The 25,870-nt window shown below is 40.0% G+C and overlaps 4 protein-coding genes across 8 annotated transcripts in view; 3 read left to right on the forward strand and 1 right to left on the reverse strand.

Annotated features, from left to right (window-relative positions):
* The window catches only part of LOC109984037 (neurocan core protein), a 45,120-nt gene extending 38,364 nt beyond the window's left edge, over positions 1 to 6,756 (forward strand). Inside the window, exons 15-20 of the mRNA XM_020634025.3 lie at positions 1,244 to 1,295; positions 1,471 to 1,577; positions 2,403 to 2,485; positions 4,399 to 4,543; positions 5,539 to 5,721; positions 6,178 to 6,756. Of these exons, the coding sequence (XP_020489681.2) occupies positions 1,244 to 1,295; positions 1,471 to 1,577; positions 2,403 to 2,485; positions 4,399 to 4,543; positions 5,539 to 5,721; positions 6,178 to 6,296 (689 nt within the window). The 3' untranslated portion in view covers positions 6,297 to 6,756. The remainder of the gene's footprint in view (positions 1 to 1,243; positions 1,296 to 1,470; positions 1,578 to 2,402; positions 2,486 to 4,398; positions 4,544 to 5,538; positions 5,722 to 6,177) is intronic.
* Positions 6,757 to 8,536: 1,780 nt separating this feature from the next.
* Positions 8,537 to 12,661, reverse strand: tm6sf2a (transmembrane 6 superfamily member 2a). Its single transcript, XM_020633991.3, has 10 exons — positions 12,452 to 12,661; positions 11,558 to 11,661; positions 11,363 to 11,460; positions 11,106 to 11,209; positions 10,942 to 11,024; positions 10,733 to 10,857; positions 9,767 to 9,868; positions 9,586 to 9,678; positions 9,372 to 9,491; positions 8,537 to 9,295 (listed from the first exon to the last, which is right to left on the reverse strand). Exons 1-10 carry the CDS (start codon positions 12,541 to 12,543, stop codon positions 9,086 to 9,088), a joined length of 1,131 nt encoding a protein of 376 aa, XP_020489647.2. The 5' UTR covers positions 12,544 to 12,661; the 3' UTR covers positions 8,537 to 9,085.
* A 34-nt stretch (positions 12,662 to 12,695) lies between these two features.
* Positions 12,696 to 20,372, forward strand: LOC136179059 (small integral membrane protein 44). Of its 5 annotated transcripts, XM_065953963.1 has the most exons (5): positions 12,696 to 14,019; positions 14,746 to 14,840; positions 15,726 to 16,033; positions 16,705 to 18,601; positions 18,698 to 20,372. In XM_065953963.1, the coding sequence occupies exons 4-5, from the start codon at positions 18,367 to 18,369 to the stop codon at positions 18,931 to 18,933; spliced, it is 471 nt and encodes a 156-aa protein (XP_065810035.1). In that variant the 5' UTR covers positions 12,696 to 14,019; positions 14,746 to 14,840; positions 15,726 to 16,033; positions 16,705 to 18,366; the 3' UTR covers positions 18,934 to 20,372. The 5 variants fall into 5 exon arrangements, with proteins under 5 accessions (XP_065810035.1, XP_065810033.1, XP_065810031.1 ...); XM_065953961.1 differs by lacking the exon at positions 15,726 to 16,033; XM_065953959.1 differs by lacking the exon at positions 18,698 to 20,372 and having other exon boundaries at positions 13,374 to 14,019; positions 15,726 to 16,037; positions 16,705 to 17,195.
* A 1,962-nt stretch (positions 20,373 to 22,334) lies between these two features.
* LOC109984098 (myomegalin-like) overlaps positions 22,335 to 25,870 on the forward strand; it is a 44,686-nt gene continuing 41,150 nt past the window's right edge. The window contains exons 1-3 of the mRNA XM_065953970.1: positions 22,335 to 22,536; positions 24,203 to 24,249; positions 24,365 to 24,432. Coding sequence (XP_065810042.1) covers positions 22,487 to 22,536; positions 24,203 to 24,249; positions 24,365 to 24,432 — 165 coding nt within the window. The 5' untranslated portion in view covers positions 22,335 to 22,486. The remainder of the gene's footprint in view (positions 22,537 to 24,202; positions 24,250 to 24,364; positions 24,433 to 25,870) is intronic.

Consider the following 25,870-nt stretch of genomic DNA (forward strand, 5'->3'; position numbering starts at 1 on the left):
TTTTTGTTTTATATGCACATATCACCCCTGTTGCAGGGTAGGTTTCAGACAGCGTGTTGCCGACACAGCCTTTTGTGTCACACTTAAGATTAATTTTGAATTATATGTCTGACATTTTTAATAAAGCAGGATGAGACTTTTCGTCATAAGACCCTAAATAGACCTGCGAAGGACAAGATCAGCAAAGAAATACAACTTACTCTTTATCCACTGGGACCGACAAAAGCTACATAACCTGAAAGTTCATCACAAGAGCTTTAAGAGAATGACTTTAAAAATGAATTCCATTGGTATGATTAGACCTTTATTTAAAATTTGCTTATTTGATTCTTTGGGAGGAGTTACCAAGTCAAAACATGTTACTTTAGGTGCTGCTTGTTGTTGCTGTTCCCCCTTTTAACGGTATCCATGCTAATCTTAGTATGCTAAATAATTAAGCAAGTAACAGTCGAGTCCAAGGTTGGAAAGGAAGATAAAAGAACTGTGGAAGGTTAAATGCTGTATAAAACAGGCTACACTGGACAGCAGGGCGGATGTAAAATGGGTCGATGCAGGCAGTATAATATAGGAATGGGCAGATCACGATATATGGAAGGTACCCAAGGAGGTGTGAGGCAACAATCACCACATAAACACACTGTTTACGGTCCATAATTCAACAATAAAAAGGACATTTAGTCTCCTGAGCCTATAGCAAGAAATGTACCTGCATTTGTGTGGTAGGTAGAAGCCACCATAATGCACACGCACACACAAACACTGACTCATCATTTCACTGATCTCAATCACCTCACCCTCCAGCTCGAGATATGTCCTTCTTGAATGTGTGTGTGTGTGTGTGTGTGTGTGTGTGTGTGTGTGTGTGTGTGTGTGTGCGCACGCACTAGCAGTAATGAGAATTAATGAATGTCTAACCTTTGCAGTTATAAATGAATCCACAGGTCTGGGTGTTATTAATGAATACTAATAATGCAGAGAGAGGGCTTCGTGTGCTGTGAATTGAAAACGAGCCTGCGTAATTACAGTTCATGTATTTAGCCTCGGAAGAAGCCGATATCATATATTTTAGTCTTTATTTGCTAAATGAGATGGAACACTCATTAAAAAAGCTTCCTCTCTCCTCCAGTCTCACACAGATTATTTTATCTCACTTTGCTTTCGTACATTAACCTTACATTTCCTTTGAGAAATTATTTGAGCTCTTCTCATTCCCCCTCTTCTTCTCTCTTCATTTTTTTTACAGACATTGAAGGCTGTGAGCACGGCTGGAGGAAGTTTCACGGCCACTGCTATAGGTAGGATCGATGAAAAACAGGCATTTACCTGCAACCACAGGTGCCTCATCTATCTCCATTACTCTTTTATACCCTGGAGTTATATATGAGATACTTACTGCAGCGCTCTGTATCAGTTTTGTGGCTGCATAATACATGAAATATTTGCATATCCACTCACTGCGTTGTCCCACAGGTACTTCACACACAGACACACCTGGGAGGATGCAGAGAAGGACTGCAGAGAGCACAGTGCACACCTGAGCAGCATCATCTCCTCCACTGAGCAGGACTTTATCAATGGTTTGTGTGTTTTCTGCCAAACGGTGCCTTGTTTAATTCTGTTTTTACACCATTGTACAAATATTCAGACAACCGGAAAAAAGCTGAAAAACAAAATTGGGGTTTTTCTTTCAAAGTGAAAGAAAATGCAAGGTGTTTGGTCTTCAATTGAAGAAGGAAAAAGGGAGAACAGTTTACTGTTTGATGCAGGGAAAGCATAGATGACAAAGAAATACAAGGAAAGATGTCACAAATACAATAATGGAAATGACATGATTCAGTGAAAGATTGTGGATTATACAAAAGGGAATAAAGACAGGTAGACTGACAATGGGAAAATGTGATTTTACGAACAAACTGTTTCAATGAGGGTTTAGTTTTAATTGTAATGTATTTTATTTGAAAATGTTTTAGGGTTTTTTAACACAAAAATATAAGACAACCAACTAAAGAAAAACATTAAGAAAATAATCATTTGTCGATGTCCGTATAAAATGATGATTACAAAGAGCATATTTGGATTGAATCCATAAAAACCAAGACAGATAAATGGTGGTTAATGGACTTCAGCTTGTATAGCACTTTTCTAGTCTAGAGAGATGACCAGACTGAGCCACAGCACCCACCCAGGTTGATGGAAGCTCAATAAAAATTCAAAAGAGTAAAGACTGGCATGATACCTCTTTTTGCTGTAACCATAACAAACCTCAGGGCTTGTTGAAAATCAGACAGAAGTGTAAAAACAGTTGGATGAATTAGCTGTATGTTAAAGTGTGTAACTTTATTAGAAGTTTTTAAAATAATATAGTGCAGTAAAGAAACTGATTGCCCTGTTGTTTCTTACAGGTCTGGGTCATGACAACGCCTGGATCGGACTAAATGACCGCACAGTTGAGGACGACTTTCAGTGGACTGACAGCAACGATCTGGTCAGTGATCAGTTTTTAAATTCTGCTGCCATGTTACAGATTCTAATTTAATGGTTGTAGTTTGTTGTTAATCTAATTAATGGGTAAATCAGCAACAATCAAAGCAAAACCCCACAACTATCATCAGACTTTGATTCAAGTGTTGCTTAATTATAGCCTCACTCCCACCGCCAGACCAATTAGCAAATGCTAATTAGCCTGAAACATCTCTGTTTTATTTATTGATTTCATGGAGCTTTATCATCATGTCCAGACCCAAAATGCTACAACCAATCAGAGCAAGGACACATCTGAGATAGTGGTTGGCTTCTAGGCTGGAGAGCTAGTTCCTACATTCAAGGATGCACGAGGGTTTTATTGTTGTTGAAAAGATTTTTGAACATGAGGAAAGAGGAAAGAGAGTAAGGTTCTCAGATCCTGGTTAAAAAAGAGGGATATAAAATACAACAGTACAAAAATGAAACTAAAGACTCTGAGTAGGAAACTACGATGGAGGATTAGGGCCATGTTAAAAAAGATAATAATAATAATTTCGAGATTTAAACTCGTAAATTTACGAGAATAAAGTCTCGTAAATTAACGAGTTCGAGACCAGCCTGCGCAAAATGATGAAAGTAGAACTCTTAAATGAATTTCCTCTGCAGACAACTTCCTCCAAGTCAGTGTGGTTCTCTCTTCGGAAAGCCACAGTTTCTTGCAGTATCTTTTCAGGTTCCTGATATTTTATCACAATCTGAAGATGATGATGATGTGCCAAAAGCATGTGTAGTTTCATATCTGTGTAAGTAAAGCCCCAACACAACTATTTGTGTTATCGGTCAGCCTTGTTAAAGTGTCTCATGTGCAGAGCCAGTTTGTGTCCTGTTCATCATTTTACAGATAAACAAGGTCTTGCAAGTTCAAGTGAAAACTTCTCTTGATCTAACTGTTTTTACCGACTACACAAGGAAGCAGCCTATTTCCTTTTTAGTGAAACCTTTAGGATAAGATGCTCCATGTTTGTCATTAGAGAACAGGATGCTGCTGCTCTTCTGATATAGACTAAAATAACGACTTTATTCTTTTATTCTTTAAAGACTTTAAGAGTTCTTCTTTCATCATTTTCGCGCAGGCTGGTCTCGAACTCTTTAATTTACGAGATTAAACTCGTAAATTTAAAAGTTTAATCTTGTAAATTTACGACTTCAATCTCGAAAAAAACAAAAAAGGATATGAATGAGCAGAGATCACTCACCACAGAGTCCTCAATGATACATTCAACCAAAGAAGCATAAAAATGAAATGAATGAATAAAAAAGCAGTAATGAAAAAACAGGTTTGTGGCTGCTAGCATGTGGCATTACACGGTTTAGTAGCAAACAATTACATTTTATAATACTCGATGTCTACACTGTTGTTTGAGAAAAAGCTTTGGTTGAATTTTAACACCGCCCGTACTAGATGAAGGGTTGTGATTGACCAGACGTGAAAACAGGTCAGCTAGAAATCTGTGTGAAATTGAAGATATGTCAGAGCACACAAAACCTGAGCTTGCGGATTAATTTTCATCCAAGGCTGGATCAATTCTGAATGGTTGGAAGAACTTGGGGGGGGAAAAGGCAAAACAGTTCTTCTGTGATAGAAAATGTTGTATTCATAAAGTATTGTTTATCACTTATTGTAAGAAACTCTTCACAGCCTTCAAAGCTTTTGAGTCATAATGTTTAAATTAGAACTGTGTCTCTATTTCTGTCTTTTGTTTCAAATGATATTCATCTGGAAGTAACAATCTTCTTTACTACAATAAAAGGCAAGATATGAGAAGATTTCTGTTCTGAGGGTGATGACAAATGCGAGCAAAAGCATCTGAATTCCTTTATTTGGTGTGTGTGTGTGTGTGTGTGTGTGTGTGTGTGTGTGTGTGTGTTACGCAGGTGTATGAGAACTGGAGGGAGAGCCAGCCAGATAACTTTTTTGCCGGTGGGGAGGACTGTGTGGTGACCATCGCCCACGAGGACGGCAAGTGGAACGACGTGCCGTGCAACTACAACTTGCCCTACATTTGCAAGAAAGGCACAGGTACTACTCTCAGGTCCACAGTGACTTCCTCAGCAAAATAGAAGCTGTAATTACTTCATGAGGAGAGATTTTCTTCACACAGTTTGTCTGCTTGTTGTTATCTCTGACCAGCTGGTTGCATTGTTAGTCATCAGCACCTTTTATTGCATTTGATGCTCTTTATGTGGTGAACCCTTCCTCCTCACAGTGTGCCAGTCATTGTTCTGACTTCAGAAGTTGTTTCACATTGCTTGCACTTTTTTCAGTTAAAGGTCAGAGCAGCAGTTGCTCCAAGAAATTGTCAAAAAAAAATAACCCCAACAAACTTAAGTAAAGATTGTGATTCAGCCTCCAACCTGTATTGATTCTTGAGAGCAATATCAATCTCAATCTCCCTCTTATTGCCTCCTCCCCCTCCCTGGAGCTCACTTACACTTACCCCAGCAGCAGAACTGTGGTTGCAGTTATTACCTTTTACTACCTTGTTCACAACAAATATGATTGGAAGGAAATTCCTCTGAGCCATTTATGCCCTGCACTCCTATTACATACGCTCCTCTGGTCCCCGAATCAACCGATCTGAAAGTAAGCATTAAGATCTTATGTACGGTAGGATGCATATAAAGCAAAGGAAAGCTGCAGAAGAAAAGGGAGGGAGGCATTAAGTGTGTTAAGAGTGGTTTTGTGTGTGGCTGTGGTTACTTGGTTTTGTGGTTCGGCTCTACTTCATGTCTGCTGCAGAGACCCATTACCTCCTCCTGGCCTCACATCAGCTCTGCTCATCACTCACATACACAAGACTGCCATCTAGAGGCCAAACAAACCACTGATATTGTGTTTCGATAATATGAAAATGCATCTAATACTTTCTATACTTAAGTATGTGTGCCTAACAGATGCATAATGAGTGGAATTTAAGACAAGGTAGAAATAAACGTTTGGCACCATCTAAATCAGACCAACCTGTACCTGCAGTACTTAGCAGATTTTTGATATCTCATTCTTTCCGTCTCCAGTGTTGTGTGGGACCCCACCCGCCGTGGAGAACGCCCATCTGATAGGTCGGCGGAGGTCACACTATGACATCCATGCAGTGGTTCGCTATCAATGTTCCGAAGGCTTCTTCCAGCGCCACATCCCCACCGCTCGCTGCCGGGCTGACGGGAGCTGGGAGAGACCAAGAATCATCTGTACAAAGTGTGAGTGCTGAATGTCTTCTTTGATCCCATAGTATGTGTGGCGAGGTGAAGAATATTAAAAACCTGCTCTAATTTTTTCGAGATTTTAAAGGGATGAACACATTCATGTTTTATTGTTGAACATTTAAATTGTTTTGGAATTCATTTTAAAACATATTTGACTTCTCTGATAACCCTTTATTGCTGCTCTTCCAGGACCTTTAATCATTATGTCTCACATTTATTAGGATATTTTATTATTCTTTAGTCCTAATCTTGTAAATTATCCTTTTTTAGAGTTAGCTTTCCTAGTCCCCTGAATATAATTTGGTACATACTCCATACTCATACAATACTCCAAATATAACAGAATGAGCATGTTATGGAGAACTGAAGACACATAACCAGACGTTATTTGGAAAGACCATCTATTACAGTACATCATGAAAATACAACTTCTTATTCTCTTCTTTAAAGCCCGTCGGTCTCACCGGTACAGACGCCACCACCACAATCAGCACCATGAGCACCGCGGCCACCGGAGACACGGCGGAGAGGGACACAAGGCCCGGTTGGACGCACAGAGCTACTACTGAACCAAATAATAACACATCTGCCATGCTTAGGTGCTGAACATGGCCCATAAAGACAGACAGTAGTTCATCAAAATCACGCTTCTCACCCCTGCTCTCTATAGCTTTACCCTTCCTCATGAAAAGGTTTTCTCACTCTTAACACACGGTTTATCTCTGCCCCCCTCGTTTGGGTGTTTTTTGACGCTTCGTTTTGACCCAGCTTCCTCTAACCAAGGTCCATGCGAACACTAATACTATCTCACTAACAGTTACTAATACCTACCTAACATCTCCCTTCAGTGAATCCTCCTCCTGTCTATGAACTAAAACCCTCCCCCCCCTCAGTCCCTCACACACACACACAGACAGCAGCGTGTGTGTGTGTGTTTGTGTGTGTGTGTGTGTGTGTGTGTGTGTGTGTGTGTGTGTGTGTGTGTGTGTGTGTGTGTGTGTGTGTGTGTGTGTGTGTGTGTGTGTGTGTGTGTGTGTGTGTGTGTGTGTGTGTGTGTGTGTGTGTGTGCGCGTGTAAGAGAAAAACTTAGAAAAGTGCTGAGTCACATCCTTTTTTTCTAAGGGGTTTGCCTGTGCTACATGAAAAATGACTCTCACCCTAGTTTTCCGTTTACAAAGCACAGATGTATTTGAAGCAAGATAGCATTCAGTCCCTGTAACCCTGAGCTTTTTCTAAGTGTACTGTAGCTGTTACTTTCCCATAGAGTGTCTGAATAGCTCGTCTCTTTTATTCTACTGACATGCTTTTTTCTAATACCTGCTATGTCATGGTGTTATGTTACTATTTATTATAAATCTGCTAGTGAATATGCTTTCTTTTTTTACTTATACGTCAAAGAGCGGATAGAGCATCTTTTTTCTACACAAGTATTAAAGTTCAAATCTTAATAAAAAAACAAATTAACCCTTTGATTGCCTCTAATCTCTGCATTGTAAATATTGTCGTGTTTGTTATTGGCTGATTGATAGCTGGACCTTGTCCAATGAAACAGACCCTCCCATATCCCCATAAGCACTCGAAACTAATGAATATGTCGTAGTGATATGGACAGTGTGGGTGGGATTTACAAGACTAAAGAAACCAATTGATTGTATCTGATTTGTGAAATTCTTTCGATCTTTGCACGGCTAAACTTACAGGATGGGTAGAATGTCGATATTTTTTGTCCTTTGGTCTCTTTGATATTCGATCGTTCATCCACTTTTTTGGTGTTCTTATGACTTTTTGTCCTGCTGTTGTATTCCATTCTTAATAAAGTCAAAAAATAAACAATGTTTCTGACTGCTCTTTTTATATACTGTATGCAAAATAACAACTTTTTTCAGTTTCTAACACTGGTCTGATGGTTGATTCTTAAATACTCAATCTCAAAAACGATCAGAGCGATCATCATTACGTTTCATTGAGAGACATTGGTGTTGACATAAGATCACACCTACAGACTTAGGCCAATCATCTTTTTTTTTGCATCACATGGTCAGCTTTAATGAATAAGAAGCTTTATTGTCATACTGATGTGCAGAGCAACAACGCAATAATGGCACTCCTTAGTTAAACCTTTAAATAGAAACTTTAACTTTTTCTGGAAAACTACCGGAGAGTTAGCATAACACTGTAAACCTGCTATTAAAAAAAGCATGTTAGCATTCAATTGTTAGCAATTAGCTCAAAGTAAACCTGTGTCTCTTATAGAGGCAATATAGTTTTACTTATGATGTGAATGTACTGCATGAAAAGCAGATTAGGGGTAGGTCAAATAAGTGTAGGCTTCATCATACTCCATATTGAATATAGACTGCTTGCTAGTTAAATATTGTAGATTGTGTAAGTTAGGTCTACTTCATATTTTCAGCTGCTTTTCTTGTTTGTTTATTTATTTTGTGTATTTACCTCATGTGAAGCCTGATAAAGACAGTTTTGTTTCTTTATGTGAAAGTGACACTAAGGCACCCTACACAAAAACGCTTTGAGTCACGGCCAGCTGACGGCTGCGTCATGTGATCCTTTGCACTGTTGGTTGTGACAGCTCACCGACAAGAGTTCACCTCTTATCAGGTTGACAGCAAAGTTGACTGGGGCAGCAGTTCACTGCACAAAGCGCCCGGTGACATCACCGACAATGGGATCATATTGATACGTGAAAAGATAGTTCTATTCAACAAGTAGGCCGCTCCTTTTGTGAATTAATTACAGCATCCATTATTGACTGAGACACTAAACAGATGAAGAAAAAAAACGTGACTATAAATGATGCAAGAAAATAACTTTTAATGCTTCGTATGTTTTTATTTTACAAAAAACAAAACATCAAAAAATCTCTGCTTCACCCTCTTCAAAGTGAGGATAGTTAACATTTTTTCTTCAGTTTTTAAGTTACATATTGAATATAATTCAGGTTTTGAACCGCTGGTCAGACAAAACATAATGTTTAAAGCTGTGGAGTTTCAGTGAGGATTTGTGCACTTAAATATCTATAAACATGACTGACATGTACAGTAGTTTCAAGGTCAATAGTCTCAGTTTGGGAAGAAACCAATTGGCTGTCTGCATGAGTCACAGTCCTCACCTCCATCGACAGCCTTCTTATCAGAGTGCAATAGTCCATGCAGGGAGCGCAGCTGAGCGAGGTGACTGATTTTCAACAGTTGACTCAGGAAGCAACACTTTCAGATTTCCTCTGGGACGAAAAATTGGGTCTTTAATGCAGTTTGTAGGCCAACCAAGGGTCCCCAGCAAACATTAGCCCTGTCACTGCGTGAAGTATTCCTCCACACTCCTCTGCACCATGGTGTGTGGTCTAGTTTTTCTTCTTCTCCTTGTCGGTCTGTCCTTTGGGAACGGGTTTCATGAAAAAAGCAGGGATGGTATGGCAGCGCACGGCGAGCAGAATGGGCACAGCAGCCAGCAGCACGTTGAGGGTGATAACAGGCCACCACTTATCAGCTGGGACTCGGTATGTGAAGGGAGTGCGGGAGTGCAGAGATGCACCGATATGGCACCACTGAGTCTGGGAAAACAGGAGAAGGAAGTCAGATTTATGCTGTTTCTCGCTTTCTCTAGGACAAATAAAACAGAAAAATTACCTGAGCCATGGCCCCCGCAAAGAAGATGGTCCAGTCCAACATCCAGCTGCATCCAGGTGTTCTCAGTCCGTAGAAGAAGGCAATCAGCAGGGGTAGAGCATAAAACAAATATGCCAGCATCTGCAGGATGGTGCAAAACATGTCAACAATAAACAGAACATTTGATTTAACCCAGTGTGTTGCTTTGTCATTTTCCATACTACCATTAACTCACCATAACTCTTGGAAAGCCCACAGGGTCTTTGAGGTAGGGCTCGTACTGGTAGATGTAGGTGAAGCAGGCATCCAGAGGACAGTCCAGCACCACCTGGAGAAGAGCAGGAGGAGTGCGTTGTAGTATTTTTTGTTGTGACCTCATTGATCAGGGAGTTCATTCAGGTAATAGTTTTACTCACAAAGCCTCGGAAAACAGTGAAGGCCATCGCTCCGAGTGACAGCAGTGACAAAAGCAGGTCAACAGGTCGACGCAGAAGACTTTTTCTCTGCTCAGCTAAAATCTAGTCAAGACAGAAGTGGGCTTTTCTTTTAATAACTTCAAAAGGTCATTTAGGCCTGGACAGTGGACACAGTGTTAATTCTTGCACATTTAAAAAAAAAAAATACCAACAAGGAAAATAAGCTCTTTAATGCATATTTGACCTTCATTCCTCTAAATAATTGTGTACAGTGTATCTATCTGTTTCATATGTATTATTCATAATGTCCAGTGGAGTTTACAGCACAAAGAAATCTGTTATGTTGTCTTTGCTGTTACAGACATTTTTCAAAGAAGCATGTTGGGTTGGTTTGGAAACATCTCTTTCACAGCCATTCTTGTCGTTATCACTGTTGAATGCGTTTATCTACAGAAAACTAGAAGGCCACTTAAGAGAGCAATAAAAACACTCTCAAGGCTTCTATGATCTATACCAGTCTTCTATTTACTGAACAAAATAGTGATTAGTTCGGACGTGCTATTATAATTTATTTGAGATTTGGATCAAGACAAATGTACAAAGACATGCTAATATCAGTTTCAGTAGAAGAATGACATTATCAGTCATTTTGTAAGATCATAATTTAACTAGTTTTAAACAAATCAGTTATTATCTTCCTCCAGAGGTTCCTAACCTGAGGGTCCAGACCCCAACAAGGGGTTACAGGAGGAGTTTTAAAAGTTGCAGGATTGTTTCCTAAACAGGATTAGGAAACTTCTGGGCGTGTTTGAAACATTCTGTTTTCTGTAAAGACTGTATGGTTAACCCATCTGCAAATACTGAATGTTGAGGATGGAACAATCTTAAAAAGAAAGGAAAGTGGTTGGGTTCCACTATTCTATAGATACAGATAATATTTTTTATGTCTTAAGAGCTGAAACTGACCTTATCTGCTGGGATGATTGGCATCTCTCTGGGTCGGCTGAAGAGCACCGAGGCCGCCCAGAAAGGAGCCACAAAGAAGGGGATGTTCCTCCAGAAGGCTGGCTTAATATTTGACCCATATTTACCTGCACACAAATAAAAACATGATTCTTTAAATAAACACTGCTGATGATAATATGATTCAAAGTGTCAATGTAGGCAGCACTCACCAATCACCACTCCTGGGATGAGCACGATCTGATGAGCGATGGAGGAGCCGGCCCACAGGAGACCCAGACTACGATATGACTTCCTGTGTGGACAGGAAATAAAAAGGTTTCAGTGGAAGGCTCACTGTGCAACACGGCAGACAGGTTTCTATGGTGACACTTACCCATTAAACATGCGGCGGATGATAATGAGGAAGAGGAGGTAGTGAAAAATGCCTTCCCAGTATGACATCATCACAGCATAGGCGGTGCTTAGATGAGGCTCGCCCTAAAGACACAGCAGCGCAGGAGAAATTTGAATATGTAATTTGGATTCTGAACGAGGCAGAGAATTTGCCACGTTCACACTGGGGGCCACTTGAAGCATGCTGGCAGAGGGAAATGGCTGCTGTGTGAATGTGGAGCATAAAGGTCTTCTTACCATCTTTAAGTAGAAGCCCATGAAGCCAGAGATGAACCTGTCCTGCTCCAGAGCGTTAGTCAGGCCCACCACGCAGGTGAAGGAAAACTCTGCAAATGCTGTACACACGTGCAAAGAAAGAAAAGAACAATCAAAAACTAAAACATCCCGCTTTTATTTTCACTGGCAAATGTTAGTGTGTTTGTCTGCTTGTACCATAGAATAAAGGGTCCACTTTGGTTTGATGTCCCACAGCGAGGAGGAGGAGAAGAAGAACTGATCCCAGGACAACCAATCCCATTCCCAGGATAGGAAGAGTTCTGAAGAGAAACAATAAGTGTGACATCGAGACTCCCTACATGGATTTATCTCCGCAAGTCTTTAACCTTGATCTGAAGCAACAACTTTGATAATTAAGCTCTGTTTTAAACAAAAATGTGAAACATTAATGGGATGCAGGTTGTACGATGTAAACATTTTCTGCTTTATGTGTCTTCTGTCATTAAATAAAGATGGATAAACTGTTTTTTCAACTGATGATCTGGCCAAACAAGCTTTTAAAGATATCACTGCAAACTATGATATGAATCGCCTTCATTTCCCGTCTTCACTAGATTAACCTAGGTCACAATAATAATCAGCAGGTTAACCAGAAACACAAAATAACCCCAAATTATAAGCTTCATATTCATTTTTTCAGCAGACAAATAAATTTAAGGATTTTAGGTCATAAACTACCTCAGAAACAATTTAATTAACTCCACAATCTGTTGGCTCCTCCATTTTGTTTGGATGAACTGAAGACACATTTTTCTACACATTCCCTAAAGGGGCCAAACCTTCCCAACTTCCTTTGACCATCTCATTGCTCGTAAGTATACATTCAAATCTATCAAAGGCAGTTCAGAGCAATCAGATTAGCTAGTAAAGTAAAGATAGTTCAATTAGTCAGTTTTCTTCAGAAGCTTTTCAAAAAAACAAAAAAACTTGGTGGCTTGGTGGGCCGCTTCATGAGCCTGTAACCACAATCAGCTGCTGAACTTGCGCAATCCCTGCACACATCGAGCCAAAGTCGAAGTTACATTGACCACAGAGAACATGCAGACTTACTCCTGAAGCGCACTGATGTTGTTAATAGTGTACAAAACCACCGGAGCCAAGAGAGAGAGGAGGAACACACTGACTTCCACCGGAGGCCTCATCGTGGAAAACTTTGCTGTTTGGCCTGTTTTTAGAAAGAAATGTCCGGATAGAAATCTCCTCCTTTAAACACGCATGGTGCTGAAGCGTGTCCTCTCCACTTGCCACTGAGGGAAGGGGAGTGTCACCAGTGGCCTTTTGATCAGTAATAAAACCAGACTGCTGCTGCTTTGGTTTGTCTGCTATCTCTGGTAGGTGTCAAAGTTCAAACCAAGAGACCAATGAGTGAAAATGTAAAGAGAGAGAGAGACCAGTTCATTTGACTGTCTCTAATACGTGTTTATCTTTGCAGAGCTTAAAGTGTATTTTTCCTACAATTTAATGACAACTGGACTATATTGTTCGGCTTTACATGTCAATCATCCAACCTGTTTATTCAGCGTGTGCTTGTACACAACGCCCCCTGGTGGAGGAACACTATGTCATGGTTCAGTTTATTTCCTTCATTGTTTCCTTAAGACATTATTTTAACTTTAGCTTTTTCTTTTAAATTTTCTCTGTGCTATGAATTCTGGGTAGGCTACATGCGATGAGTCCTTAATCACTGAAATATATAAAATCAAGTCACGTTGCACATGTTGAAGTGCTGTCTGGGCTCCTGTGGCCCCTGGGGTTCGATTAAGGAGCCATCTGTCATTATTGGGTGTAAGATTAAGAACTCCTGCGTCTGATGTCTCTGATCTTGATTAGATTGTGGATTATATATGAAGAAGGACATAAAGTTCAGAGCACAGATTATGTTTTTTTTTTTTTTTCTTAGCCAGGATGCGTGTTGAATAAAATATCACTAGGATACAGTTTCTTACAGCTTATGCCATCCATACAAAGTCCATGTTGTAAAGAATGAAGATGTGCATTATGCAACAACACAGATGAACATTTGTAAAGCAGGCCTCTAATGCAACTTTATCTTCTGCAACAAAGCGGCTGAAGAGGATTATGCTGCTGTTGCCACAGAAACTTGTTGATCAGTGAGAGTAGAGAGGGGAGGGGGGTCCACACATAATGAGCAGAGGGGACAGAGAGGTGATCCAAACAGATTTACAGCACAGACCACCCTGCACCTACAGCAGGGAAACACACTTTTTTTTAAGGTGACACAGATTCCTTCCAGTTTGCCACCATGCTGCACCCTTTAGTCATCGGCATTATCACCGTCAACACCACGATGACCGTCGTCTATTGGAGCCTGCTGCTGAGCGATGCCTACTTCAGGTTGCTGATGGAGCCAGAGGACAAACCCAAGAAAGCGGTGACCCCTGTCTGAGGGAGGCAACATGGAATGACTGAATTGATACACTTTATTAATGCTTAGAACTAGTGTGCAAGAGCCGCTCAGCTTGTAGTGCTTTCTGTGGAGTCCTGTTTTGCTGTTGATCTGCTTTCTGTTCCACCTGGAGAAGACTTTGAAACCTTATAAAGACAAATCTGAACTGAAAGGATCCTGCTTGTGGAAGACAAAAGAGTCATTCTTAAAGGTAAAACCTTTGCATTTTCTAAAAGTTTAAACAAGTTTCCTTCTCTTTTTATTATGTGCTTCATGTTTTGAAGGAGTTTTTAGGCTTAGTGTCTATGAAACTGTTGGTGTTACAGATGCTGCTAAATTAACTCCCTCACTGCTTTGCCATCTGCTGACTCAGTTAAAAGGTACCGATGCTGGTGACAGTGTCATGCATAACCTAAATCCTGCTAAGGATTACTAAAGATCCCCTTGATGCTGACACAAAGTAGACAACCTGAAGCTGCAGAGACCTCACACAGCTTTTTCACCACATCTCATTTGATAGTCTCTACCAGAAGACTTGATTTTCAATCTTGTTTAATACTCTGTACGCTTAAAACTTCTTAACTTTTTCTACCAAACATGACGCATACCTTTTACTACGGTCTGCACCCGGTCTCTTGGTTTATTATTTTTGCCAATGTTGCCCTCACCATTTTCGAGTGGCAATTTCTTGTTACTCAGTTCATCAAAGTTTCCAAGAGAAGACAAGAAGAAGAAATCAAATCCTAAAGAAGAAATCTACACCGTGATGCTCCTCCAGGAAGATCTTGAAGGACAATGACTGTTTTTTATATCACTGTTTTAGTGGAGAAAATTCCCTGATGGTGGGTTTGCAGTGTATACTGTAAAAGCAGCCAACATGGTAAGCCTTTCGTTTACATGATTTTAAACTTATCCGTGTTTTTATGCTTCTTTCCAGAGCCGTCTGTATGCAACACGCGCCACTTTGGAAGACATTTTATTGACAAATATAAAGAAGAAAACTGAAGATCCATTTCAAGCTTTGATTGCAGGGTAAGACATTATATATTTGTTTTAAATGATTTCATCTTCATTCAATAAAAGTTGTTTATTTTCATCCCTAACCATGCTCTAACATTCATTCTTAAAAGTTCTAAGTTGGTATTTTATAAGTTACATTTGATGATGTAGGCTCACTGGTTTCCTAACCATGGGAATGTTTTGGTGGAAAACTCAAAAAATATTTTAAATATCACTGCTCAGTTATAAAGCAAGAAATAAGCCATGAAATAAAGTGTCATATCAGTGAATTATATGACAAGACAGTTATAGAATATGAAGACTGGACCTGCTGGGTTTACAACAAATTTAAAGCATGGAATAATATAGTGATGCCACTTTAAAGCCCAGAGAGAGTACGTTTACTTTAATATATGCCTCATATATAAATAGATATATATGTATGCAATGAAGTCATGGAGGACCATAAGCCTCTTTGGCGTATTACTGTCCACCTCTCCTCGCTCATATCTCTAATCCCTGCAGATGGAAAGCTGATATTACTCTGTGACAGAACCAATCCTATTAACTCTGTCTGTCCTATATTCACCTCTCCCCCGGCTCGCACGCCTCGCTCCCCTGGAAATATGACCGAGGAACCCCTCTGCAGAAGACTAGAAGGAGGAATGCTCGGATTTAAGTCTAGACGAAAGATTAGGAGAAGTGGCACAGTTCTGGCACCACATTTTTGTCGTCTGGTGAACTACATTTCTGACTCACTGTCACTCAAAGGAGATGTTCTCATTTCTTTTGGCCATCTTGACATTTCCATCTGTCAGCTCTTCTGCCATTCCTCTGTGCTACAGAAAACACATCATGTCTAATTCTCAGTTATTCTCCCTCCTTGTCTCTGGTGCACCTCTATTACCCTTTTTAAAGTTTTCACAGTGCATGAAAGAAAGTTGCCGCAAAACTCCACCATGAACCAACCACCACTTGTGTCCCTGAATGCCTCTCGAGGAGCTCTACTTTTGAACCTCAAACAGCCGATGCTTGTGCATCGACAGCTCCTCCAGCTGTCCAGGAGGAGGGAAGAGGAGACTTATTTTGTGAACTACATACCGCCAGCCAGAGATTCTTTAACTCTGCCTCGTAATGTAGTTTACGTCCTGATCGGTCTGGTGTTGGTTATAGTGGCCACATATGCCATAGTGGGACATCTTATTAAAGATCTGATGCATGACATGGCAGGTAACATTCAGGCTGTTGTCCACTCCCTCCCGTCACACTCCTCACTCTGGCACTCTGTTTGTGGTGACTTTGTGTCTCTTTTCCTCACTGAGCTCTGGGGCCAAGTCTGCATCAGTGTTTTTTTTTTACTTTGTCTCCTTTTTGGTGAACTTTTTGCCTAAAATTTGTCCTTCACATTCAACCTGTCTGTTACAAATGTCAACTTTCCCAACTGCTTCCTTGTTGTACTGTTTAGGTGAATGCCATACAAAAAAACATCCAAAATTGAGTGCTGACTTCTACTAAAATACCTTCTTAAATGTGATTTTCTGTTGCATTTCAGCAAAGTTAGGAGGTTTCAATTTTAAGAATTTGAGTCCCTAAACCCAGGATCCTACATTACACATAATGCAACTGAAAAAAAGAATGTTTTATTTCCTCCCCTAGTAAATGTCTGGCTTTTTTTTTCTCAAATCATTCAATATTATAAAAATCTCCAAAGTAAAGCTGGGCCTGATCTTTAAGATCATTTCTTTAGTTCCCTCCAGAGCCACAGAAGACATATTAAAAGCTTTTACACACCCTGCAGTGAACTGCACCTCATTTGTAAAGCCAGTTGATTTTCTCTTCAAAACACACCAACAGTTGTTTTGATTTGATTTCTCTTGTTTTATATTTCTCCCCACAGACTGGATCCTTGGCCCCAAACCAGTGGAGGATGAGTCAGAAGAAGGCAGAGCAGAAATAGAAGAAGAGCAGAGACTGAGTGTTTCCAGTAAGCTGATGCAGAAAGACAGGCTAGAGATGGAGATCGAGAAGGATGGCAAGCTCCCTGGCATACATTTTGGAGACTCCTTCCACTGTCTACCCATCCCTCCTCCGCTGAGTAACGCCATCTCTCCATCCTACCCTGAAGAAAAAAATGGAACTGCTCATAGGATGTCTCCAGCCCTTTGACCCCTTATGTCATGTCCCTTTGAGTTAGAGCAACAATACAGCTCAAATAAGTTGTTGGCACAAATCTCAGTGATCATTGTTGTCTTTTTGCTGTAGAGATGCATAAGCTTACGCAACTTGGATTTATATAGAACACAAGTTGTTCTATACTGTAGCGTGCCACATAGTAGTTTGTACTAAAACAAATGCTTACTCTGATTGTTTATTAAAAATGTAATCAAGCATGGTCTTTAGAGTCAATTATTCAAATAACATTGCAATCTGCAAAGTGTCAAATGTAGCAAAAAAGACATTGACGTGAGATACAAACAAGAATACTGTATTTTAGTCACAGACTACAAAACTAAAATGTGTCAACCTTGACACTTTTTAATGAAAGTGTGTCCGGTTCCTCCATAAAAAGACAGAAATATATTTTTAAGGATAACACATGAACTGCCATTTTCAGTACATTTTCCAGACCAGTCAAAGTCTCATGGTGTTGTTTACTGAATCTGTATTTCCCATTAGTCTGTCACACATGTTGTTAATGTCTCACTCATTGTCTCACTGAAGAAGAAGAAAACAAATCATGTCATTTTCCCTGATTTGATGATAGACTAAAAATGATTTCAAGTAAACAACGGACTGTTGTGTCTTGTCTGTGTTCATTAATCCCTCTTACTTTTCTCTAATCGCTGGCTGTGTCAGGAGAGAGTGACCTTATTTATACTTTAGCCGTGTTATTAAATACGTGTGGCTCACAACAGACAGAGAAACAGAAGCTGTACCACCTGTAGTGCAAATATATCACATCTATAGTACAATACACAAGAACTGTAAGTATCTGTATGAACTTTATCAAAAACATTCTTGAACACCAAGCTAGGAAACATGGTAGCTAACAGGTAGCTACAGCTCGACGAATACTACCAAGGAAGACACTGATAGCTAGCTTATGAGCACACAGACAGACAGACAGACAGATTCTCTCTCTCTCATTAGGAAATTGTGCTCACAGCATCTTTGCTCTGACCTTGAGTACTTCAAGCTGCTGCAGCTAATCTAGTTTCCATCTGTGTATCTCTACACGCAGACAGCCAGGGAGTTAGTTCAGGGAGACAAAATAGAAAATGTGTCATTATGGGAGAAAGAGACGTACTTTGTATTGAAGTCTTACTTAATTTTGTGTGTAGAGTTTAACCAGGAGGGTAAAGACAACAGTGAATTTGAGTATGTAACCTGCTGCTTTGCTGTTTTGTGGAAATGTTCACTCAATTCTTGGTTGCTAAGCTTTAGTTGAACATTGGTTCCTTGTGTTTTTTAATCAAGTGTATGAAAAGAAAGATGGACCGTTATGTGCTGCCCTCTATGAATACAGCAATGACACTGAGGTATTAAGTGGATTCCCTGTATGACAGCAGTTTCAGACTCTCAGTCAGTAATGGATGTACCAGTGGATAGTTTGAACGTGCGCTACAGGGAAGAAGATGGGACAGTGCTCTTTGAGAGCTACATACCCCCCTCAAGGGATGCTGTCCACCTGCCTAAATATGTCCTCTATCTGCTCATGGCTGTCTTTATTGTGCTGGGTGTCCTTTATGCCATCATTGGCCACCTCATCAAGGACCTCATCCATGACTTTTCAGGTGAGTTACTGCAATGTAGGTTTTTCTTAGCCAGAAAGTAGCCTACTTCTTCCCTCCTATAAATATCTCTCTTTTTTTGTTCTTCCTGCCCTTCAGACTGGCTGTTAGGGGAGCAGCCAGAGGAAGTGGTGGTGAACTACTGTGAGGCCAAAGATAAGTTCATAGCAGACTGGTGCCCAGAAACTTCACCTGAGCTAGAAGCGATGGCCCGGGCTGAAGAGAACAAGATCATCAACAGGGACTTTACTCGAGCTCCTGCCATCTGGGTAATCTCTACAGAACCTCGAGGCAGCAAGTCTGGACCCCGAGTGGTCTTTGGGATGAGGACTTAGATGTGTGGACACTGAAGAGGAAGACGTTTAGTTTAGATAAAGACTTTTTTTCACAAAGATTTTTAGATTCTGTTATAATATTATGTGCATGTAGAAATGAATTAAATGGCTGTATACTACTAAGCAGGAGTATTTCATGTAGGCTTGTCCTAGCTCTTACTGACATTGCTGCACAGCGGTTTTACGAGGACATCTAGCGTCCATTGGGGAAATTGCAGCTGATTTTAAGTGATATCAGTTTTACATGGACCACAAGTGTTAGCACAAGCTTGTAGGTAAGCGATTTCCAAACAAACAAAATGTGGCAAAAATACGCCTGGTGTTTTAGCTTCATAAATATTATTTTTTAATTTGTAGTATTTTTATTTGCAAAAAGCATTCATTAACAATGCCTAAACCCTCAGTTATTGGTAACAAAATGAAGTCTAAGTCAGATAGAGCAACTACTCCATGTGTGATTTAAGTTAATTTTGTAAAAGGTGCAATGTAGCCTTATTTAATAATCAGAGCCTGGACGGATTGTCCTAAATGAATGTTTTTGTGATCACTTCTTGTGTCTGTTGCTGTGGAAATCTGTTTGTTTGTGCACTTTAAGGTGAAGCATTTCTAGTTGTTCGTTGTAGTTACATGACAATAAAGGCTTCCTATTCTTTCTTAGACTAGCCTATATCTTATTTGAGTAGGCTACGTGTTATCTTGGTTGGAAGTGGTGCACTTTTGTTAAGTAGGCTATTAAAGAAAACCACAACCAAAGTATTAACATTGGACACAAAGGATCGAGGGGGATTCAGTGGTAAAATCAGAAAATTTGGGGAAACCTAATCATCCATGGGGAGAAGAAATAATAAAAGTCCAGTTTGCTGCCTATAGAAATGTATGATATCCACAAAAACCGTCATGAATTGCTTCAAAATCACAAAGAGCACATTAACAAAGAGCATATTATATTATTTGACTACTGTATGGGCTGTTACAGTATGGTATATTTGTATATACACTAATTATGATGCATGAATATGCTGATAAAATGTGTTGGCTACATCCTTCAAGGTCCTACCAGCATTAGAGTAAGTTTAAGAATTAGGCTCTGTGTACATTAACATCCCTCTTGGGTGATCGTATCACAAGTGGACTGCATTATTATTATGCTTGGTGTGTACGCACCCCCATTTGTCCACATGTGTTTGGCAGGTTGACAGGTCTTTGCTCCTGGGCCACATGATCAGGGCCCACCCCCTCAAGAGACGTCATCTGCAGTAGCCCCACTGAGAACAGGGAGAACAACGCTGCCTCCCGGTGGTGAAAACGATGTGACATTGTAAAGATGGTCTTGAAAAATAGAGCATGACTCCTTTTTATGGAGCAGTGAAAGAAGAAATCAAGCAATACAAACCAGTTCCTGAAGTAAAGTAGATCTCCTACTGGATGAAAATAATGACCTTTTAGGCGGCTAAAAATCTTTATTCAACACATAAAAGTGTGTGTATGATAGAGAGTTTCTTGTGTCATTGTTATTTTATTATGGATCATCATCGTGATTGTATTAAAAATCCATGTTCTTAATGTTGACAAGGGTCTGGATTGAGTAACTTTTCAAATAAGTTATAATGGACCTTTTTTTTTTATTGATTACATGTCTCTTAAATCAAAGCGCTTTATATGAAACATAACTAGTAAACACATCTCCAAAATAATGTGGTGGTGTATGAAAAAATGTTTTTTATTGTTAAACGGGAGATATCAAAGTGTTTTGTGACATATGAAGTATCACACAACCTGTCTGACTTCCAAACTTTTTTTTTTTTCACTTTGTTCAAGTATGAACCCCTTTAACCTTTAATTACTTATCTGATCTGAACAAGTTCCAACATTGAACTATCAGTTTATCCAAATAAAAAGACCTGTTTTCAAATGCATACCTGCCAATCATCAAAATGAACATTGAAATAGATCATGTCAAGAACTCATTTAGTCCTTCATCTTTTATTGAATTGAATTAATATATGATAGGGCTTCAAAATAAATCCAAATTTTATAGTTATCACAATATGAGCTTTTTATCAAATTTAATCAAATCAATTTTTATCCCAAATTCAGCACTGCTTTCTCACTCAGCATGTTTACATTACACGCTCTGACACCGTTTCCATGCAGTCAGATGAAACTCGAGCTCTCTCCGCCCTCAGAGTAATTGTTGCATATTGAGTGGTTAAAATAAATTCTCGATTTATTTTAGGTTCATGAGACATGTTGCCAACAGCTTTAGCTGATACGGATTCTTTAGAAGAAGTTCACTTATCAAACTTCATATCATTATCACCTTATTGAAAGTTACTAATTGTGCATCACATTTTTTTCCTCATAAAGTGCAAGCTTGAGATAAAATGCTTTGATACAAACACTTTTTAATTCTAGTGTTATTGCTCATATTTAAGCTTAAAGAAACTCACTGCATTTGTTTGGAATAACTTCCTCAAGTCAGTCTTTGGCACAAAGGTCACAAAGGTCAAAGAAAAGGTCACACAAAGGGGGAGCATGTGCTCCATACTGTGGCTTGCACAAATCTTCCTCATGAGCGTCCAGTAAAGACGTTAACATGAAACAGAACCTCTGATAGCTGGCTCCTCTCTGTGTTTCCACTTCTCATGCAAAGCTGTCTGTTACATTAAAATGAAAAGTTACACATTGGTGCTGCTGACTTTAACAAGATTATCAGAGCTGTGTTCCTACTCACATTCAATCACAGTTTCTGACCGCTAAAGCAAACAGTGACATAATCCTATTAACTGTGTCCCACTTATTCCCGCTCCTCCTTTAGACACGGACCCCCAACTCCGTAATGTCATTATCTTCGGAGAGATAAAATAAACAGCAGGCTTTTCTAGACAACAGCTGAGTGCGGGAGTGGGATCTCAGGTAGGCTAGTGAGAAACCGGCACGGCATTTTGAATAATCCACAAAAAACAAAGCTCATGTTCAGACTATTTGCACCAAATTTGTTAACATTAGAGACTGCACATTTTGATGAACTTCAAGTGCCTGACATTTTTTTTTTTCAGAATTACAGGCAGGAGCTGAGTAATTCCCTTTATGTAAACATGAAGATCCCTATTAATGGTCATATGGGGGCGCAAAAGAGCTCAATGAAAACACGGTTGTTGAGAAATGTTCTTGGTGAAAAGGTGACATTTCCCTTTAAAACATGGTTCCAGTTCAAATGACTTATTTTTGAAAGATGTAAGCCTAACCACAGAAAGCATACATTTCTCTCTGACAAAGCATCTTCCTCCTCAGCTCATCTGCTGGTGGGCTGGGTGAACAGCAGGGACTCTGCTATGTGGGATGGGGAGGCGGGGGAGGGGGTGCTAGAGTAACACATCCCCTCTTTCATCCTCACACACCTCCCTCCAAACCTTTGCGCTGTGTGTCCGCTGCGTCGACCGCGTACATGAACATGTTCCCGAGTGGTTGTGTGTTTTTTTTTCTCTGAAAAGGAATAATGGACGAGGGATTTGAAGGCATGGGTGCCCGTTGATTTAATGAAAAAGCATTTATGGATTGGAGCTCATCGCCGCCGGAGCAAACCTGGGGAGAGTCTGAGAGGTGAGGCGGCTTTATGATGCTGCAGCGGAAATATATATCGCCCTGAAACACGAGCTAGCCCCGCGGGTTTGGCTAATTAAAAAAAAAAGCCTTTAGGTCAAAATACCGTGATTCTTTGTCATGTGTCATTTTCAGCCATTTATCAGAGATGAGTAGTTCATCCTCTGGGCTAATAAAGACCCGTTTCCCCACACAAGACATAATGTAGCCATATGCATGTTTCATGGCTCGGTGGATACAGAGGCTGTAGGGCCACTGGCGATGTGAAATGTTTGACTTGAATGGCCACATTGCACAGGACATCACCCTTTTAATTTTGAGAAATACACTCTTCAGGAGGCTCATTTTGAACTGATGGACACACATAGCGATACAGTTGCTAGCAGGCTATTTAAAGGGACCCACATTTTTCATTCACACTGTAAATAGTAGGCCTTAAAAGTATCTAAACATCACACACTCAGGTGTTATAAAAGCACCGTCTGTGCCACAACTAATGTTAAGCATATAACCCAGTGTAACAGTGAGTGTTTAACATCCTCCACACACCGTGTCGTATTCAATGTAGGTTACTGCATCGTCAACATCCCACACACACACACACACACACACACACACACACACACACACACACCCACACACACACACACACACACACACACAGACAGACTGTGGACCATCCATCCCATTAATATATCTGCACAGTCCACATTGAGATGTAATAATGACTCCCTGCCCAACACAATAATGTAACATGTGGAGGCTATTCATACACCTGGTGAACTTTAAAACCTTTGGCATGCACCAACTGTCTTTACATTTTCTGACCGTGCAGCTGTCACAGGAATTTACACGGGCTACTAAGTAATGGTTGGCAAAATACTTGGCTACATGCTGTAGTCTATACACAGTGTTTTATCGTAGTGTATCTCAATGATTTAGTGTGTTTGAGATGTATATTTATCTGCAGATATTTAGGCTATATTATACTGTTTGGAGGTATCAAGGAAAATCAAGTCTGACATGAATCTTGAAGACGTGTGAGGATGATGTTGTGTTCTTTTGTAGAAAGTCTGTGAAATGGACGGCCATTTTTTTTCTTCTATATGTACTTTGTTAATTCTACAAGAGTAGCTGTTTTTGCTGTTTGTCTTTGTTTGTTTTGTTGTACTGTACTGTGTAAACGTGTGTATGACTCTATGTGTGTTGGACACCAGGATATGTTGGTGCTAATGGGGGATCCTAATAAAGAAAGACAGAAAGTCTCCCCCTCATCGTTTGGTTATTGCCAGATTTAGGGAAGATAATTCCGGCATGTAAACATCTCCAGTTTAGACAACAAATGTTTGGGTATATTAAAGACCTGAGAGGTGATCCCTGACCCCTAGTGGCTCCTCCTTTTCCCTCCAAATCTCTCCTCCTCTCCCCTGCTGGGAATTCCTGATGACCCTCAATTCCCCACAGAGGTGCAAATGAGATCATGCTGTTATAATGAAAAGATGGAAGTGGCTTCTAAAGGAGCTCTCTGCCATTCAGAGTTATAAATCCAATTAAACATGATCATCACACTGCAATACAAGTCTCACTTTTTATTTTATTAAACGATTTCTCTCTCTTTCTTTCTCATGTTTGCTGACAGTGCTTCTTCTTTTGTTTCTCATTGCAGTGCTGCAGTAGAGCAGACTTCATCCAAGATCACAGATCACATGACAGGTACTTTACTCATAACAGATATATCAAGGGTTGGTTTAAAAAAATAACTATCTGCTCATGTGTTTCTCTTTTGTCATTTTTTTTCTAACAATCCTCTTTTCTCCCTTCTGCTCAGATTTGTGTAGCGATGAAACAGACAACTCTCCTCCTCTCCAGCTTCACACACTCAAGCAGTTTGAACAGGTGAGAACTTTTAGTTTGAATTCTCGCCCAGTGTTTGATATGAGTGACACTTGTCCATCAACACAAAGTCTCATTAAATGTGACGAAATCTGCTCTATGGTGCCCTCTTGTGGCTACATTTCTTTCTACAAGAAGTCATGAGCTGTTGTGATGCGGTATCAATATCACTGGATGTTATTAAGATGGTCTTACCCCCCCCTGGAATATGTCTTTTTAAACAACTTCAAAGAAAATGTGAACTGCTGATAGTGTCATATGGAAACAGCCTGAACCCTCCTGCTGGTTGAAGTCGTCTGCCTCGGGCTGAAGTGTGGCCCACATATGTATTTCTTATCAGTCAGCGCTGCACTATTATTTGAAATGGTGCCTGTTCTTCTTTACTAATACAAATGACAAAGACGAGCAGCAATCTTCATCATTTATAAAAAAAAGAGTTAACAACTAAATATCCTGTTGCCTAACCCTAACCCATCTAGTCATTTGACAGATAAATCATATGACATTTTTAGTGAGATACTCTCGTTAGCCTTGTTACTTTCCCGTGGAGGGTTAGATGTGAAGATTGATACCACTCTTATGTCTCTGCATTATTTATGATTTAACCAGGATAAACTTAGTTTTCCATAAATACTGGAAACAAGGGGAAACACCTAAACTTTAAAGTGTAAATATAAGTAGTTACATCTTTTATATACTATATCTGCTTGTAACATCATACACTTGTTTTAATTGTCAGACACAGTGTCTTAAAGCACACATACTTCCTCTTTATGACTGTTTACTGATCTTTTGTATTCCCGTGCAGTGTGTCTTTTACTGATAAGCTTTCACACCTCCTAAAACAGTTTGGACACAGACGGCTGATTATCCCCTTTAAATAACCAAATTGTTTCCCACACATATACACGGGATCAGAATAAAACACAAGCGCAGCACTATAACTGTACCTTTAATGTTATTCTGGAGGTGCTGTTGAGCGCCGTCAAATCAGGAGGTGTCACCAGCCAGTCACGTAGCTGAAGTTACTGTCTGAGAGCCAGCACCAGGCGGACTCAAAGCTGGACTCACTTACCTGCTGCCAGCTCTTGGATGTGTCACTTTGACACCAAAATAAACACATTCCCACACACTGCACGCACACACTCGCACACAATCGTGACTGTCTGTTAGTCTTTGATGAGGAGGAGCTGAAAAGAGCCTCTGTCTGAGTGTATCATGTGTGGTGTTTAAAAACAACGTGATGTCATTCCTGATGTCATGTCGACACTCCGCCTGGCGCCTGTCCTATCTTTGCTCAGAATTATTTAGCATGTAATGTAACACTGGCTGCACTGACTGGGTAACACTCACTGAAGACATCCAGATTTAATGATGACTTAACTCGTCAATTTAATCAAAGATGGACTTTGACATGAAAATTAGTTTGAACCAAGTGTGT

This window comes from Labrus bergylta, chromosome 4 (genome assembly GCF_963930695.1).
Source record: "Labrus bergylta chromosome 4, fLabBer1.1, whole genome shotgun sequence".
NCBI lineage: Eukaryota > Metazoa > Chordata > Actinopteri > Labriformes > Labridae > Labrus > Labrus bergylta.

Excerpts from the sequence above, each read along its gene's own strand:
- tm6sf2a (XM_020633991.3), bottom strand. The coding sequence starts at position 12,543 with ATGAGGCCTCCGGTGGAAGTCAGTGTGTTCCTCCTCTCTCTCTTGGCT. Across the intron at positions 10,858-10,941 it reads CATCCCAGGAGTGGTGATTG|GTAAATATGGGTCAAATATT; the intron begins GTGAGTGCTGCC and ends ATTTGTGTGCAG. Across the intron at positions 9,492-9,585 it reads TGGGCTTTCCAAGAGTTATG|ATGCTGGCATATTTGTTTTA; the intron begins GTGAGTTAATGG and ends ACCATCCTGCAG.
- LOC136179059 (XM_065953959.1), top strand. The coding sequence starts at position 15,767 with ATGAACCAACCACCACTTGTGTCCCTGAATGCCTCTCGAGGAGCTCTA. Across the intron at positions 16,038-16,704 it reads TCTGATGCATGACATGGCAG|ACTGGATCCTTGGCCCCAAA; the intron begins GTAACATTCAGG and ends TTCTCCCCACAG.